This window comes from Talpa occidentalis, unplaced genomic scaffold, assembly GCF_014898055.3.
Source record: "Talpa occidentalis isolate TD23 unplaced genomic scaffold, MPIMG_talOcc4v2.1 talOcc4.4, whole genome shotgun sequence".
Classification (NCBI taxonomy): Eukaryota; Metazoa; Chordata; class Mammalia; order Eulipotyphla; family Talpidae; genus Talpa; species Talpa occidentalis.
The window spans coordinates 51577078-51594921 of record NW_023604295.1 but is presented as its reverse complement, the minus strand read 5'-3'; the positions used below and the strand labels follow the sequence as shown (position 1 = coordinate 51594921).

Sequence of the window (17844 nt, the reverse complement as noted above, 5' to 3'; positions counted from 1 at the left end):
TAACTGAAACTTGTTGATAAAAATCAAGTCCATCCTTTCACATTCCTATAACATCTTGATTTCTCCTTTACAACATTCATTATAATTATAATTCTTTGTTCTTTCTGTTCTCCTTGGCTGACTATAAACACCTTGAGGATAAAGACCATGTCTACTTTGTTCATTGTTGTATATCCCGTGACAAACTCAGTATTTATTGGACAGCTGGTTTGGCATACATCTCAGTTTACCCAATACAGTCTGGGACTGTCTGTGTTTAAGCCTCTGTCAATACAAATATAAATAATGCCTGCTTTATTCTTAAATGTATGCCAGTTTGGACAATAAGGGTCATACAACACATAGCCAACATTCAATAAATATTTTTGAAATCATTCAATTTAGTTGGATAGCAATGATTTAGACTTCACATAATCATTATGCTTAATTAAGAAGACATTTTCAGTTTTCTGCTCAAGGAAAATCAAAGGATGGAGAAAAGACAGGCAAGAATTTAAGTGCAGAAATGTATTAAGGATATGTGCTAAGTTCGTTGTTTATTAAACTCAATTTCTTAAACATAAACATGCCATGAGAAGAAATATTTAACTTGAAACACTAAACTATTTCCAAAGAAATGTTATTTTCCTTCTATTAAAATTACTAAGAAAATAGGCTATAGATGTAAAGTTATTATTAGTTTCTAGAGTTAAAATGTAAAAGGTTTTTGATTAGAGATCAATCTTTAATATTAATACATTCATGTTCTTGGTGGTTTTATCATATGTTTGCATTTACGACAACTGATAACCGCTAGCATAGGCTTTCAGAGTTATTCCTAAACAGCAGGAGGCTGTATATGTCCAGACATAGGGATGAGGTGGTGACAGGTGACAGGTATGTTCTCAATCTATATGGACCCAACCTTTATAAATTCTTAGGCATGTCATTCTAGCTCCTATTCTGGGAAGAATGGTAGAAAAGTATCCTATTCCTCAGGGAGGTTGGGGAGAAATGATTTAAAATGATTGCTTGATGTCAGTCTAAAGGTGTTTGGGACAGGCTTAAGCCATGTACTTAGGACTTAGGACTGAAAAGCAAAGTCATGTGGCAGACTTTGATAACTAGAGAAATGTACAGGGTTGGTACAGAGATGAATCACCAGGCCCCACCAGGAACCACACTAAATTGTCCCTTAAAACTGTCTACCTTTGCTCCTATTCCATGCTTGTCATTCAACTTTCTGATTACTAATCTGGTTTCCAAGGAATTCAGGCATTTTATCTTTCAGGTAGAATGAAAGATTTCTGATGCCTGGAGAAGACTTTCCCAACACTATGCATTAATATATTTACCACTCAGCAGTACATAAAGTTCAGGAGTGTGACTTACATCAGCTATTCTGAGCACAGCTCTAGAATGATGGCAGTGCTGAGGCTGTACACCACAGTGTACTTCTTCAATTTGAATGAGTGGTTTTCTCCAATGTCACTTTGATCCTATAGTCTGCTATTGTATAAAATGATTAGCTTTTAGCTAGGATTGATCCTTACAGTTCATCAAGTAACATCTGATAGTACCTTACTAAATTAAATGGAACAATTAAATAGGAATTAGGGCAAGTTTTGATTTTCTCATTAGGAGAAAACATTTCTTCTGGGGAAAACTTGAAACTGTTGTATTTATTATAGTCTAGGTCTTCGCCAGGAAATTATTCTGATTAAGGTCAAAAATATTTTTAAAGGAAACATTTATTGAGTAATCAAGATATAAACTTTTCAATGATGAAAGATATGCTGAGTGTTTATTGGAATTGCTTCATCTGAATAACTCACACTTCTTGCTATTTCATGACATTGCATATAACAATACTCAAGAAATAAAGTCTTTCATAATTATAAAGGGTTAATACAGGAGTCAGATGGAGGTGCTGCTTCTACATCAGAAGTGGTATATGAAGAAGTAAAATGACATTGCCAGAATTAAATGAAAAATTTTGACATGGAGAAGAAAATTTAACCCTTAATATATTTAATATTTTAAATAAGATTAAAATAATATTGCAATAGGCATTACATAATTGAGCATAAGCAACATATTTCCATTTGCATTTTATTGTTTCTAATCTGTGGGTAGAACAGAAGAAATTGATGACTGTCCCTTTAATAAAGCCCTGTTTACCTAACCTCTTCTAGTAGGAGGGGCTTAGGAACCTGTAGAGTGAGGTATAACTTACAATTCTGCTTTCTGACCTGCTACCTTGGAAAGGGTGCTGATACTACAGACCAGGAAGTGACAAAACATGTGCTCTAAACTACAATAGAACTTGTCTTTTATAAGGAAGAACTTCTCATGAAAAAAATCAGGACATTGGAGAAATAATTTTACATAGTTGTCATTCAACATTTGGAGTGATATTACAGATAAGGGTGTTGCAGCATACTTAGAATACAAAGCTTTCTGGGCCAGAAATTGATCTTCTGACTTTTGAGCCTTATCTGATTGCTACCTGGTTCTGTATATTGTTAAAGTACTCTGTAGGCTGAAACTGGGAGACTGCATTTTTAGCAGGTAGGTGGTCAGCTTTTGTTTAAAATTTAGGTTGTTTTTTTAAGGTTACTTAATCCTTTCTGTGGCTGATTTATGAATTGTGACTATTAGCTTGGGTGTAAGTTTTAATGTTTGAATGTTCAGCATGGCTGTACATAACCACACTTCTTGTGACATCTAATCAACTTTGTAGAAGTCATTTTTAACAAATTAGCACAATAAGATGATAAATTAATTGAGTTCCTGTTTTATTTTCCATTAACCATATATTTTTAATAGATAAAAAAGTATATTGAAATTGTCCTGCAATTTGTTTCCTGATAGTACATAATAATATATTTTAAATATTTATTTCTATAGGCAAATAAAATTGTATTTGCTTATTTTCATTTCTCTCACTATTAGGAAGCAAAGTATTTATTATTGCTCTAATCTATTTTGGGGGTAGTTTGATGTCCCTTATTTTTAAGAAGTTTTTATAAAAGATTAATCTTCCACAAATTTATTGTAATATTACTTGTTTCTCTTTACAAGGGTAGTGATCCATTTATGGCTCAGTGTATTTTAAAGATAAAGTCTTTGGAAGATTGAGTTCATTATTAGAACTAACTACTATTGTGGTGTACCTGTTAGGGTCAAGGGCAGTGGTCGCTGACCACTTAACTCTTAACTACTAGGGATATTTTTTATTTTTCTTTATGGACACTATGCTTAAGAAGATTTTGTTCTCTAAATAAGTGGTGTATAGTAAATAATAAACTCTTGGAATGTTATTGTTTATTAGATGTATATTATTTTCAATGGGAGTTTCTTTTCAGGCTGAGGTTAATATAATTCACTGCACTGTAGGTTAATATAATTCAACACCAAACAGAGAGATCAGACATTTTACTTAGCTTGAATAGTTTTATTTTAGACAACTGTTTGGATATTTTTGATTTATTAAAATCTAATAATAATATCTGAATTTTCTTCAGTTACTCTTGCGGGATCCTGGTGACCCAAGCACAGTAAATTGGAAACTAGCAGTCTGAATTGCAGGAATTTTGCTTTTAATCTTGTTGAGGATCCATGAAATGTAATGAAGGCTCTCTAGTGCAATGTAATAAACAAAGGTACCATAGCTACTGGACAGAGGGAGGAACCAAGGAAAAAGAAAAAAGGAAGCGGAATTTGTTGTAGGAAATTCTGGGGAGGAATTCAAGGCATCTGAATGTTTTGGCTCCATTAAATCCCTCTGTACCCCCAAATTCATTTTTTTACTCTGATTAGACTGATAAACTATTCACTGACTTAAAAAAACAAATACCATGTATGTTCTTGCTGTATTAATTCTGTATTTTTATGTTAATTTCCCTCTTCCAGTGTTTTCTCATTTCCCCATTCATGTCCTTCCTTCAGTTCAGCTGAATGTTGTCTATGTGAAGCCTTATTTGATCAGCCTAATCCACGGTACTATTTCCTTGTACTTTCCTATCATGTTGATTCTACCGATTCTACCAGTACTTTAATACATAATAATAATATAGCTTGTCATATCGGACATTCCCTAAAAATCGTCCATGTTTCTTAAACTATATCAGTTGTTTGAGAGCAAGGAGCTATGATGGGTAATCATTTTTGTCCTCAATAGCATCTAATGCATTCATGCAAATTTGGTTGGTTCTAAATAATTAGCTGTTGAATGAGTAAGAGAATCTTGCCAAAAATTGCTACAAGTATTATGCTGCCTTCCTCTGCCTTGCTTAATTATGTAATTAACCATCTATATTTATTTTGAAATCAGACCACTGGATATCATAATATCACTATTATTTTTTTTCTTGCTATGTGTTACGCACTTTTTTCATATTAGATTACTTTAACATTTGATATGATACTTAGAATAGCTGGACTTTATTAAAAATGAATCAAAGATGATATTCTGAATTCTAGTCTCTTGCATTTTGTATTTTAGGAAAATATATTTAAAGTTTGTTGACATATAAGGGTTTGAAAGTGGTTAAAATAATCAGATACTTTATGGATTAACATGATGGGTTCTGAATTGGTGATTAGAACTCTGAATGGTGATTTGTGATAGACCGGTTGGATCGCAGAATTTAAATTATAGGTTAGTAACTGCCAGACACTATGAACAAATTATTTTATAAAAAAAAATGAAAATACCTTACCTCCCATTTAAAGTAGTCACTATATTATATAGTTTAAAATCATCATTTTATCTATTGCCAGTGTCAACTATGTCAGGTAAGTTTTATTAACCCAGTTTTTATAAACACAAAGAAAACAGGTCTGGAAAGATCAAATAGCTACCAAAGTCACACATCTCATTGTGGCATACCAAGCCGTTTTGATGTCAGAGTCCATGTTTTGAATCACTATCTTATACTATTTTAAATTCGCTAATAGTGTAATTTTTCTGTAATCTTAGAACTTGACCAAACAAGAATTCTGGCAGCTGCTCCAGCAGAACTATGGCACTGAGCTTGGCTTAAATGCTGAAGAGATGGAGAACTTATCCCCGTCTATAGAGGATCATGTGCAGCCAAGGTACAGCAGAATGTTGTGAAATATGAAACTTAATTAAATACTAATCAAAGTAGAATTATCTTAAACTCTCCTAATTCAGAATTTCTGGGTGAAATTTACCCCTTTTTGTTTGTGGTGGAATAGAGTGCAAGGTCAGGACAGAGAAGAGTTTGCTGAATTGGTAATCAAATACAGGGCATATAATAAAATGTATACTTTGTAGCTTTTGTCACCCAGGATTGTTTAAAGTGTGGTTTTAGCAAACTTTTAAATTAAGGAATTGGAGATTTCTTTTTTAAATTTCTTTTTTTAATTAATTTTTAATTTTTTTACATCATTGTTCATTTTTAAACAATATTTGCTTCCCCCCACCCCCTCAGGTGTAGTCCCCATGGAGTTTCCTTCACCAATGCACCTGTGCACCATCACCTCAGTCCCCTGTGCTCCTCCCTCCCTCCCTCTGATCCCTCTCCTGCCACCTCCCCTGCAGTATGTCTCTGATTCATAATTGTCTGATTTTGCATTGTTGTGTTTTGTACTGTTATTATTTGTTTACACTGATGTCTTATTTGGTTCCACTATATTCCTGCTATAAGTGAAACCATCCGATATTTTTCTTTTTCCTTCTGGCTTATTTTACTGAGCATAATTCCTTCTAGCGCCATCCACGTTGCTGTGAATGGCATGATTCTATCTTTTTTGATTGATGAATAATATTCCCTTGTGTATATATACCACATCTTCTTGATCCAGTCATATATTTTTGGGCATTTGGGTTGTTTCCAGGTTTTACCTATTATAGATAGTGCTGCAGTAAACATAAGGGTGCAGGTACTCTTTTGAATCAATGTTTTTGTGTCCTTTGGGTAGATCCCTAAGAGTGGAATTTCCGGGTCATATGTAGCTCCATTTTTAGTAGACTGAGGAACCTCCAGACAGCTTTCCATAGTGGTTGGACCAATTTGCACTCCCACCAGCAATGTAGAAGAGTTCCTTTTTCACTACATCCTCGCCAACATTTGTTGTTACTTGTTTGGTTTTTTTTTTTTTTTTTTTTTTTTTTTGATATGTGCCATTCTTACTAGTGTAAGGTGGTATCTCAATGTGGTTTTGATTTGCATTTTCCTGATTATAAAGGATGTTGAACATTTTTTCATATGCCTGTTGGCCATTTGCATTTCCTCTTTGGAGAAATGTCTTTTAAGTTCTTCTGCCCATTTCTTGACGGGATTTTTTATTTTGTTTTTGTTGAATCATGTGAGTTCTTTGCATATCTTTGTGATCAGTCCCTTATCAGTTGACTGGAGTGCAAAGATTTTTTTCCCAAACAGTGGGGTGTCTCTCTGTTTTGCTTAATGTCTCTTTTGCTGTACAGAAGCTTTTCAGTTTGATATTATCCCAGCTGTTTATCTCTTCCTTCACTTTCTTTGCTTTGGGTGCTGAATCTTTAAAGATGTCACTGAGATGTATGTCTTGTAGTGTTACGGTTTCAGGTCTTATGTCCAGTTCTCTTATCCATTTTGAGTTGATTTTTGTGCTCAGTGAGAGGTAGTGGTCTAGTTTCATTTTTTTGCACGCGATGGTCCAGTTTTCCCAACACCATTTATTGAACAAATTGTACGTGAGTAACTGGAGATTTCTAGTGAAATCTCTGTGTTACAAATATATGATTCAGTAAAAGTAAATTGGTAGGTAGTTTGAGACATACAAGGCAATGACTGTTCCTCAAGGTTACTCTAGCACAGTGCTTGGCCTGTAGTTGGCACGCAATAAATATTAGATACATTAATGAAAGGAGCTTATAGTACTGTGGGAAATGCAAATAATTGTAATTTGAGTTTGAAAATGATAGGGAGGAAAGGGGGCAATAGATATAAATGTGATAAAGAATTTCTAAGTAAAAAGAGATTCTCTTTGACTCAGGGGAATGCATTTAGAAGAGGGCACATTTTTATTAATCTGTACAAGTAAAAATACATTTTATCCGGTGGCAACTGACAACTAAGGTTAATACATTAATATTCTATAGCAAGCAGGCTAAATGAAAGAAGTCAATGACTAAAGACCATGTATCGTATGATTCCATATACATAAAGCGGAGTCCAGAATCAATAAATCCACAGAAACAGAAAGATGATGAATAGGTGGCAGGGCCTGGGAAGAAGGGAGAATGGGGAGTGAGTGCAAATGGGTAACTTTTGGGGGTGAAGAAAGTGTTCTAAAATTAGTTAGTGGTGATGGCTGCCAACTCTGTAAAATGCTGTATCGTACTCTTTAAATGGGGTGATTTTATGCTCTGTGAATTATATCTTAATAAAATTCTTATTTAAAAATTTTATAGCAAATTTTTAAATGGAAATCTTTCAAAAGTCTCATTGGGGATACAAAAATTTTACACTATCTAGGAAGTCTTCTAGTTAGGCTGACCCTATTTACATTGTTTCAGCTTACATCAATATTTTATAGTCTTTTGTTTTTACTTGGTTGCACATGCATATTTTATTAGTTTTCTGTAAAGTTAAAAAATTTCCACAGCACTTCTCTCCTTGTAAAGTTTTCCAACATCTCTCTAGGTACAGGTACTGAGTAGAAAGGCAGTTGATAAAATGCAAAGAACCTTGGATTGTGGTAAAGAAGATCTGGATTCTAGTCTGAACTTTACCACTGAGTAGCTTAACAACCTCAAGCATACCTTTTAGCCATTTCGATCCTTTGTTTACTGAAAGGAGGTAATTAAACTAGATAACCTCCAAGGTCCTTGCTAACTTGAAAAGTTTCTAGTCTTTGAAGAAGGAAAGAATAAATGTTTTTGGCCATCTGCTTTAATACGAAGTTTCACATTTTTGAGGTCATCTGCAAATCTTCTATTTTCTTCTGGTGAGTGAGTGCTGTCCAAGAAAACATGTGGGAGGATCCTTATTTCCTCTTCTATGCCTTTTACCCATTCTTCTAATTTCTGAAAGAAGCATTATCTGTCTCAAATCTTGGTTTCTTTAGCACTTGTCTTTGTTTCTTCATTTCAGTGTCTCTGCCACGCTTCCTCCTCCTTTTTTCTTTCTTTATTTCTCCACAACGCATCTCCTTCCAAAAAATCCTCAAGTGCAGACACTCAGCTCTTGGGCTGGTCTCAAGGAACCCTTCCGTGGACCTATATATTATTTGGGTGGAGCAGAATGGGGTTGAAAGGCCCTTTAGTTTTTCACTTCATTCCTGAGGATAATATGGTCTACCATGTTGGGCTGCTACTTTATTTTAGAAGAGCTTTCAATCCGTATATATTAATGATTATATAGGAATCATAATTGCTCAGTGAAGTTGAACGCTGGAAAGTGGATCAGTTGAACTTCTTTTATATTGAATAGACTTTCCCTTCTTGCTCCCTGAAAGAGGACAAGCAGCTCCCAGTACATTTACTGTTGTCTTGTCCTTGTGAACATTTGAAAGCTGTTCTTTAAGACTTGTTCTTAAGAATGAGAGCAGCAAGGAAGGGGTCATGGATTCTACTTAGACATGAGGAACTTCCCCTTCTGAGAGGTATCCATCATCTCAGTTGGGACTGAATCAGAAGGAAGGTGCAGTTCAAACACCCTGCACCTTTCAAAGCTTTGTGGTTGTCCATATTGAAACTTATTTAATTTTTTTAAATGGAGATGAAATATTTATTTTCTCAAGGTTAAAACTCACAAAATCATGTTTATACAAACAGGAAAGCTAAAAAATTTAACAAAAATTGTTTTAAAATTTTAGGCAATTATTTCCTAAAATTCTTTATAGACCTTCTTTCTTTTTTTTTTTTTTTTTGTTTTTAAAGATTTATTTTTTATTTATTTATACAAGCACTGGGTACAGTCAGAAGCGCGGGAGGGTGAGAGAATTCACCAGAGTCAGAGCAGGGAGCAGAACAGGCAGAAGGACTGAAGTACACTGCTGAGGGGAGCAGCGGGCGGCAGGAGAGGTCTGTGCGCCATGTGGGACCCTCCTCTGGTGGCCGGGGAGCAGCCGGGGATCGAACCGGTGCTGCAGAGGCTGCGGGCAGCTTCGCAACCCAGCGCTCAACCGCTGCGCCACCGGGGAGGCCCATAGACCTTATTTCTTAATGTATTTCCAATTTTCCACCATTGAAATATTCTAAGGTAGAGCAGATATTTACATACTAAAACAATGAGCCCTATTCATTTAAAATTCACTTACTTGGGTTGATATAGTTATCCTTTGAATCAGCAAGTTACGTACTAAAAATGCTTACATTTAGTTAGTCCAGAGGGACTAATCAGGCTAATAACAATTTTTTGTTTTTAATTTTATTTTACCTTTTAGTTAAAGAAATTACTGAAGATTGGCTCAAAACATTATATTGTTTTTAGATGTATAATAGCATGTATAATTCAACATCTATAAACACTATATGATTGCCACCAAAAGTCTAGTTTCTATCCATCACTATACAGTTGATCTCCTTTATGCAATTTATCCATTCCTTTATATCTTTTCCCTCTGGTAATCATCCCTTTGTTCTTAAATTCTAAGAGTCTGCTGTTGTTTTGTTTGTTCTTTCATATAAGTGAAATTTAAATGGGCAATATCCATTTTATGGTTGAGGTTATGGCCACATATATTTGGTTAATTTTTTAATGGTTTCTGAAATTCATAAAATCTCATATGAACACATCTTATTTTTGGAAATAGTCAGTTTGCATGTGATTAAGAAAGTTAGCCATGTTATAGGTAGAGGTTTTTTGGTAAATATTACAAATATCCATTTGTTCTTAAACTGTTTTGCAATGAAAAGCATCATAGTAAGAAGACCAAATCACTTATTTGTATGGAAGTCACCTAATTTGTGTTTCTATAACAATATGTTTCTTACAGAAGTCCAGGAAGAAACAGCTTGGATGACTTGGGAGAGCAGGATGAAAAATTAGCCAAGTCAATCAGTTTTACCCGTGAATCAGTTAGTCGGGTTTCAGAAATGGATTCTGCCGATGGACATTCACCCAAGGGGGTTAGTGTATCATATCCCTTTTAAAATATATCTGATGCTACTATGTATTAAGAGTAAATAAAATAAAATATAATATACAAAATGTTTAAAAAACATAAGATGTTTTAGGCTGCTCCTTTATTTTAGGTGAAGAGTGTTAGCCTATAAGTAGAAGAGTTTATGTAGTTAGATATGGTTCAGTGCTATGAGACATTTCCCTTTAACAGACATCATTAAAGGGGATAGACATCATTAAATATATAATAAGATGCAATAATTCACAGTAGGAGAATTTTTCCAAAATAAGTGATTTGTGTGGTGGAAAGAATCTATATTCAAGGGGGAGATAGGTGAGACTCCTGTTTAGTATGCTTGACTAACATAGATACTTTTTTTTTTAAAATTTATTTATTTATTTATACAAGCACTGGGTACAGTCAGAAGCGCGGGAGGGTGAGAGAATTCACCAGAGCCAGAGTGGGGAGCAGAGCAGGCAGAAGGACCGAAGTACACTGCTGAGGGGAGCAGCAGGTGGCAGGAGAGGTCTGCGCACCATGTGGGACCCTCCTCCAGAGGCCAGGGAGCAGCCGGGGATCGAACTGGCGCTGCAGAGGCTGCGGGCAGCTTCGCAACCCAGCGCTCAACCGCTGCGCCACCAGGGAGGGCCCTAACATAGATACTTTTTAAAAACTTACTGCTAAAGTAAGCGCATACTGTTAATTACTGGGCTTCAGAGTGAGTTACTTAGCTAATGTCTTCCTTTATTTTTTTCAGTATCATTATGAGCCCATTAGGTTTTTTTTTTTTTTTTTTTAATGTCAATAAGTTATCTGTCACTGGGAATCATTCTTTTTTTTTAATTCTCAGGTTTGTCCCTTCTACCAACAGGAGCTTCGTTAGGTTGGTTCCTTGTCCTTTTGAAATAATGAATAATCTTTGATAGCTTCCTTTTTTTCTGGTATGACAGTGTGTCCCAGGCACATTTTATACACTTTTTGTCTTGCATTTTAGTATCAGACATTTTCCTAGAAAACCATTGTTCTTAGTGAAGAGTGGTGTAGAGACCTTATTGTGAGGGCCAAGACTGCTTCTGCTGCAAAGTGTTTGTGCTGCTGATTGGATGCAAGTTTGGGACTTTGTTTTCTCAACCATAAGATGAGGATAATAATTCTCCACAGGATTTTTAATAAGCATTAAATGAACTAATAAAGATGAAAGTACTTAGAGCAGTCCCTACCATGATTAAGTGTGCGATAACCACAAGCTATTATAATTGAAAGTGAGTCTGTGTGTGGCCAGCAGCGAACCTTTTCTATCTCCTTTCATGGAGCAACTCACACCTCCATGCTGGGATGGAAATACTGAAATATTTATGTGAAAGGCCACCAAGTTATCAGCTTGTTTGGATAAACATCATGCATCCTGCACTATGATTCTGTTATGCTTTTCTTGTAAAACTTATTCATCTAGAGACACTTAGGAATGTACTACAGGTGCAAGAGAGGTGATTCTGGATGCTGATTTTTTTTTTAAGTTCTCACTGAGAAGACAGAACCACACTATGAGAAGGTAATAAAATTGGGAACTGTTTTCGTCTCCTTATCTTTTTTTGCAAATATCTGGTATTGAGGACTGGGTTCTCAGAACTACTAATTTTACTTGTGTATTTCTTACAGTGTCCTTGAAAATGTATTGATATTTTGTACCTGCTCTTGAAGTAGTTAATCTGTTGGTCCTTGCTTCTTATTTTGTCCCTAAATAAGGTTACTACATTTTCTCTGAAGAAAGGGAATGGAATGTAGATGAATGATGTAATGTTTTAAGACTCATTAATGTTTAGTATAGATGTTTTTAGGTTATAAAATGCAAGTAATATAGAAATTTAGTCCTTTTTTTCCCTTCTGTAATCAAGAGAGATGTGGTGACATTTTCAGATGTTAACAAATATCATATGTCACTTTGTTTCAACTTTACTTCTAACAAAGTTAGAAATAGTAAAAAGTCAGAAAAAACATTTTTCAAAGGTGATAATTTTTTTAAAATTTGAAATTAGTATTCATTGTAAAAAATCAGGAAATACAGAAAGTATACAAAGAAATAAAAATTGACAAGATGCCAACCCCTCAAAGATAGTGAATGTTGGTATAACTTCATAATAGGAGTCATGTCTTCAGTAGAAACAAAGGAGCAACATGTGTGAAAGTTTACTCAGCATCTATTAAAGAATCCCTTAGTCAGCTAAATAAGATGTTGCTTTGTAATATAGAACTCCCATCAAGTCTTGATTTTAGCAGCACTTTCTGTGTAAACAATCAGCCCTCTACTGAGGATAGTATAACCCTTTAATAAACTGTGTCCTGTGTCTCATTTGTTACCTGCTTTCTGAGTAGCCAATGGAAACATGTATCCTCCCAGGAACTGCTTCTGCTGTTCAGTGCTGCTCAAAGGTCTCAGGGGGCAGGGTATGTAAGATTGTCTATATTCTTTGCTCTTTCATGTGCTTACATACAGACAATGCAAGAAGGTACCTTGCCCTATAGTTCATGTTTTTTTTTACGTTGTTTTGGTAAGCCTATTTACACTACTATTCTACTTGAATATTAACTTTGCAGTGGCATTCATACTCTTCACTTGATCTTAGCCAAAAGGCCAAGAAGCGATGACATTCATACTTTTTTTTTTAATTAAGATGTATTTTTATTTATTTACACAAGCACTGGGCACAGTCAGAAGTGCGGGAGGGTGAGAGAATTCACCAGAGCCAGAGCGGGGAGCAGAGCAGGCAGAAGGACCGAAGTACACTGCCGAGGGGAGCAGCGGGCGGCAGGAGAGGTCTGCGCGCCATGTGGGACCCTCCTCCGGTGGCTGGGGAGCAGCCGGGGATCGAACTGGCGCTGCAGAGGCTGCGGGCAGCTTCGCAACCCAGCGCTCAACCCCTGCGCCACTGGGGAGGCCCGCATTCATACTCTTAATGCCTAATATTAAAATACTTATAGAAACAACTTATCTTTAGTAAATTGTTCCCTGGAAGTATCTATGGCATCATATATTGAATACATTTTATTTATTTATAGATTTATCTTTATTTATTTATGCATACAAGAACTGGGGTACAGGCCAGAGGTGTGGGGGTGGTGAGAAGATTCACCAGACAGAGTAGGGAACAGAACAGGCAGACGACAGAAATACACTGCTGAGGGGAGCAGCGGGCGAGACAGGAGAGATCTGCTGCACCAGTGAATACATTTTAATGCCCAATTTATTTCCTTTAACAATCCCTTAGTCTCTTAACAGCAAAGCCATTTGTATTCTTATAAGTTGCTGTAAAATTGATTTTCCCTTTTAATCTTCTCTTTCAGTGTACTTTTATGTGACTTTTGTCTATTTTTCTTTCCCTTTCCCCTTTAGTTACTGGTCTTGAGAAATGGGTGAGTTCTTTTCCTTGAGATGATGGGAAGGTATTGTCTTGGGAAAATAACTGCCTTTGACTCCTCTCCCTTGTCCACTGCAGAGAACTGAGAGTTCCCTTATTTTTGTCCTCTACCCTTTTCCCTTCTGTGTAAGTGATTCACATGATGTTAAAACTAAGCTCTTTTTATATGGTGTTTTAAGATGTATATTTGTTGTTCATTATTATTGTGTAGAAGATGATCTTAAAATGGTCTATGGACTGAACTGAGTTCCTTGTGATGCAGACATAACATTTTCAGAGAGCAGCATTTCAAAGCATCTTTATTATTAAAGATCTCACTGTAAAATGTAAACCTATAATCTGTTTTCTAAACTAGATTTTTTTTTTTACTTTTAGGGATTTGGGAAAGAGGAACCCCAAAGTGAGAAACAGATCAAAAAGAGTCCTTTGCTAACTTCAGAAATGAGATTAAGTAGAGTGGTACCAAAATCACTGGACTTGAATAAAAATGAGTATCTTTCTCTGGATAAAAGTAGCACTTCAGATTCTGTTGATGAAGGTAAAGAATTTCCTATGAATTGCAATAAAATCTCAGTTATGTATTTTAAAGTTTATTATTTTATTAGGTATATGCAGATTGAGAATTTAGTTGCATTAGATATAGTTTTACTCGATAAAGAATCAAAAAAGGAATGGGAGTTAATAGAATATAGAGGAAGGAGCTTGCTTAGTCTAACCCATCTCTGCTTCCTTCATAAGTCTAGAATTTGAAAATCACATTGTATTTAGCTTTTAAAATTTCAAGCTTTAAGGCAATGGAGATGGAGCAATAGCAAAGGAAAAGCAAATCTTTTTTTTTAAGTTTTTTTTAAAGGTTTATTTATTTTTATACAAGAACTGGGGTACAGGCCAGAGATATGGGGGGTGAGAGGATTCACCAGCGACAGAGTGGGGAACAGAACAGGCAGACGGACCGAAGTACACTGCTGAGGGGAGCAGTGGGCGAGACTGGAGAGGTCTGTCCCGCCATGTGGGTTTCTCCCTGGCCGGCAGGGAATCGAACTCATGCTGCAGTGGCTGTGGATTGCTCCTAGGTTTAGTCTTTTTTTTTTTTTTTTAAGAAGGCCCGTTTATTTTTTTTTATTTATTATTTTTTTAAACATGTATTTATTTATACAAGCACTGGGTACAGTCAGAAGCGCGGGAGGGTGAGAGAATTCACCAGAGCCAGAGCGGGGAGCAGAGCAGGCAGAAGGACCGAAGCACACTGCTGAGGGGAGCAGCGGGCGGCAGGAGAGGTCTGCGCGCCATGTGGGACCCTCCTCTGATGTGGGACCCTCCTCTGGTGGCCGGGGAGCAGCCGGGGATCGAACCGGAGCTGCAGAGGCTGCAGGCAGCTTCGCAACCCAGCGCTCTACTGCTGCGCCACCGGGGAGGCCCTCCTAGGTTTAGTCTTAACCCCTGCGCCACCAAGGAACCCCAGAAAAGCAAATCTTAATAAAAATCTGCATGCGCACTCCATCAGGCAGTGTAAAATGTTCAAGTTTTATAGGTAGAATGACATTTGAATTCATCTAGCTTGCTCCTCATTTTACCAACAAGGAAATTAAAAGTTAGGAGGAGTAAATATAAATCATGCAGCTAATTAATGATAAAGAACTAGGATTAGTTATTAGGTTTCCATCCAATGTTCTTTTTTTATTTCCTCCCATACCTCTCACATTCTTTTTTCTTTTCTTCCTTTTTATAAAGAGATAGCTTAGCAAAGGCTACTCTAAGCCTATTTTATGTAAAATTATGAAAACAAGTGGTCTTGCCAGGAGTGTATTGTTAGATGACTAGTAATTATTAGGTATCTTCCAAAAGAGAATAAAGAAGACTCTCAAAAATTCTAGGAAGTAAATGATTTAATCAGTAAATGATTAAAACAATTGTTTACTCATTGGTATTACTCAGAAGAGAACTCAAATTTCATTTTGTATAGATTCAAGTTTTTGACTGTGGTTATATTTTAGAATAATGGGATGAGTTTTTGAAAGCAGAAACACAGATAGCTCATTGTAATTGCTCCTAAATTTAATTCTTTTTTACTGTAGTCAATTTCTTATTTTTTAAATTCCCATTTAATTTCCATTCACTTTTTTTTTTAAAGATTTATTTATTTATTTATACAAGCACTGGGTACAGTCAGAAGCGTGGGAGGGTGAGAGAATTCACCAGAGCCAGAGCGGGGAAGAGAACAGGCAGACTGGCAAAGTACACCGCTGAGGGGAGCAGCAGGTGGCAGGAGAGGTCTGCGTGCCATGTGGGACCCTCCTCCGGTGGCCGGGGATCGAACCGGTGCTGCAGAGGCCGCAGGCAGCTTCGCAGCCCAGCGCTCAACCAGTGTGCCACCAGGGGAGGCCCTAATTTCCATTCACTTTTGAAGGAACATTCTATAGTTGATATTTATTAGAAAGACCCAATGATAATATTTTGTGTAACATTGAAAAGCAATTTATTTGGCTTTAGAAAGTCAACAGAGATTAAGCCTAATTCTTTATATAATGATAAATAGAATCATGACCTAAAAGGTCTTCTGAATTTGAAAATTATTATATTCTGTACAATATTTGTCTTATGTTTTGTATTATAGTCTGTAATTCATGCATACATAAGGTCTTATATGGATTCAGCAAATAGCACCCCTTCTTTTTTTAAGATTTATTTATGCATATAAGAAATGGTTGTAGGCCAGAGGTGCAGGGGGAGGTGAGAGGATTCACCAGAGACAGAGTGGGGAGCAGAACAGGCAGATTTACTAAAATACACTGCTGAGGGAAGCAGTGGGTGAGAGGAGTTGTCTGTTGCACCAGGTGGGTAGCTCCCTGGCTGGGAATCAAACTCATGCCACAATGGATGGGGATATCTTGATAGTGCTGACTTTACCCCTGCTCCACCAGGGAGGCCCCAGCACCGCTTCTTGACCACCCCAAGTATAACCAAACTGAAAGAGAAAACAAATAGCAAGTAAAATAGAGGCCAAAATATCCCCTCTAATATTAATAGTGATGAAGTTGAGGATGTATGTAGGTATGTGTGAGAAACAAACAGGCTGCCAACTGAGCTACAAAGTCATATACTTTTCCTTATAGTCGCAGGCATTGCTGGACTTCCTCCTCCTCCTCTCTTGGGGAGCATCAGCTTCTGTGCGCACTGAGACCCCAGGAGAGAGGACAGAGATGTGCGATGAAGCTATGGAAGGAGTAGTTTTAGAATTGCTAACTAATATCTTTGTGAGAAACTTATTTATTAACCAGAGTATAGCACAACCTTGCAGTATCAAGTGAAGATACTGTTTTCCACTTAAGTGACTTCAGTCCTTATTTTCCATGCCTTCAACATGGATATGCTATTCATTGTAATGTGATTAAGTTTACTTGCGAGAAGCTTTGTTCCCTTAGGATTCCCTGTCTACCCATGTCCTGGTTGGTTTTAATTGTTTATTTAATTGTTAATTTGGGTGTAAAGGGTAAGTGAAACTTGTCACATTTACTAAGTGGATATTTTAAGAATTTTTTAAAATTGTGAGGTTATTGACATTGAAGTCAGATATAAACAGGGGGTAAAGATAAAGGATAGTGACTGTTTTCAAATTTCAGAAACAAGAACAATGCTAATGAATTTTTATTTTGCCTACGTTCCTACTAGTAGGGACATTACAGTGGGTTGCATTTATAGAACATGATTGTATTTGCTAGTCAGGTTGGACCTAGTTTGAGAATCCCTGTTGTCTTTTTACTGAAGTGAAAACCAAATCTATGAAAACCAAAGCTAAATTCAAGTCAAATCCAAATTAATCCATATCAAGTTTAAATCTAAAATCCAAAACCAAGACCAAGTCCATGAAAACCAAATTCATATCAGGTTAAACCTTGGTTTTGGAATAATGAAGTATATTTGATGAAAATTAAATCCATGAACTTAAAAATATAAATAAAATGTCACAAAAAGTTCTTAAAAATCATAAAGTACGTTATGAATATGGTTGTTGAGTTCTTTTGAAAAGATAGTTGAGAGGAAATTTTTTGAAAGGGTCATGTCCCAGAGTAACTGGATCCTATTCGTAGCTTATCATTCAAGCTTTGGAATACAGCAGGCATGAATTAGTTATTTCCTGCCTGGCTGACCTCTAATTTTAGGAAGATCTACTCTGGCACCCAGTGGCCAGATAGGTAAGTGATGCCAAAACAAGGATATTTCCCTTTTTTCTCACCTGCTCTTTTATAAGAATTATCCTTAAGAAGTTGTTTCATTAATGGTAATGTAACATTAAGTATGTTTCATAAATAATATTAAAACTCATATAATCTGTGTTCATATCTAGACATAAGGAATAAACATTTCTGTA

At 36.1% G+C, this 17844-nt stretch overlaps 1 protein-coding gene across 1 annotated transcript in view; it reads left to right on the top strand.

Annotated features, from left to right (window-relative positions):
- Window positions 1-17844, top strand: part of GRAMD1C (GRAM domain containing 1C) — a 71503-nt gene that overhangs the window by 33603 nt on the left and 20056 nt on the right. The window contains 3 exon segments of the mRNA XM_054700593.1: window positions 4964-5082; window positions 9931-10063; window positions 13851-14013. Of these exon segments, the coding sequence (XP_054556568.1) occupies window positions 4964-5082; window positions 9931-10063; window positions 13851-14013 (415 nt within the window).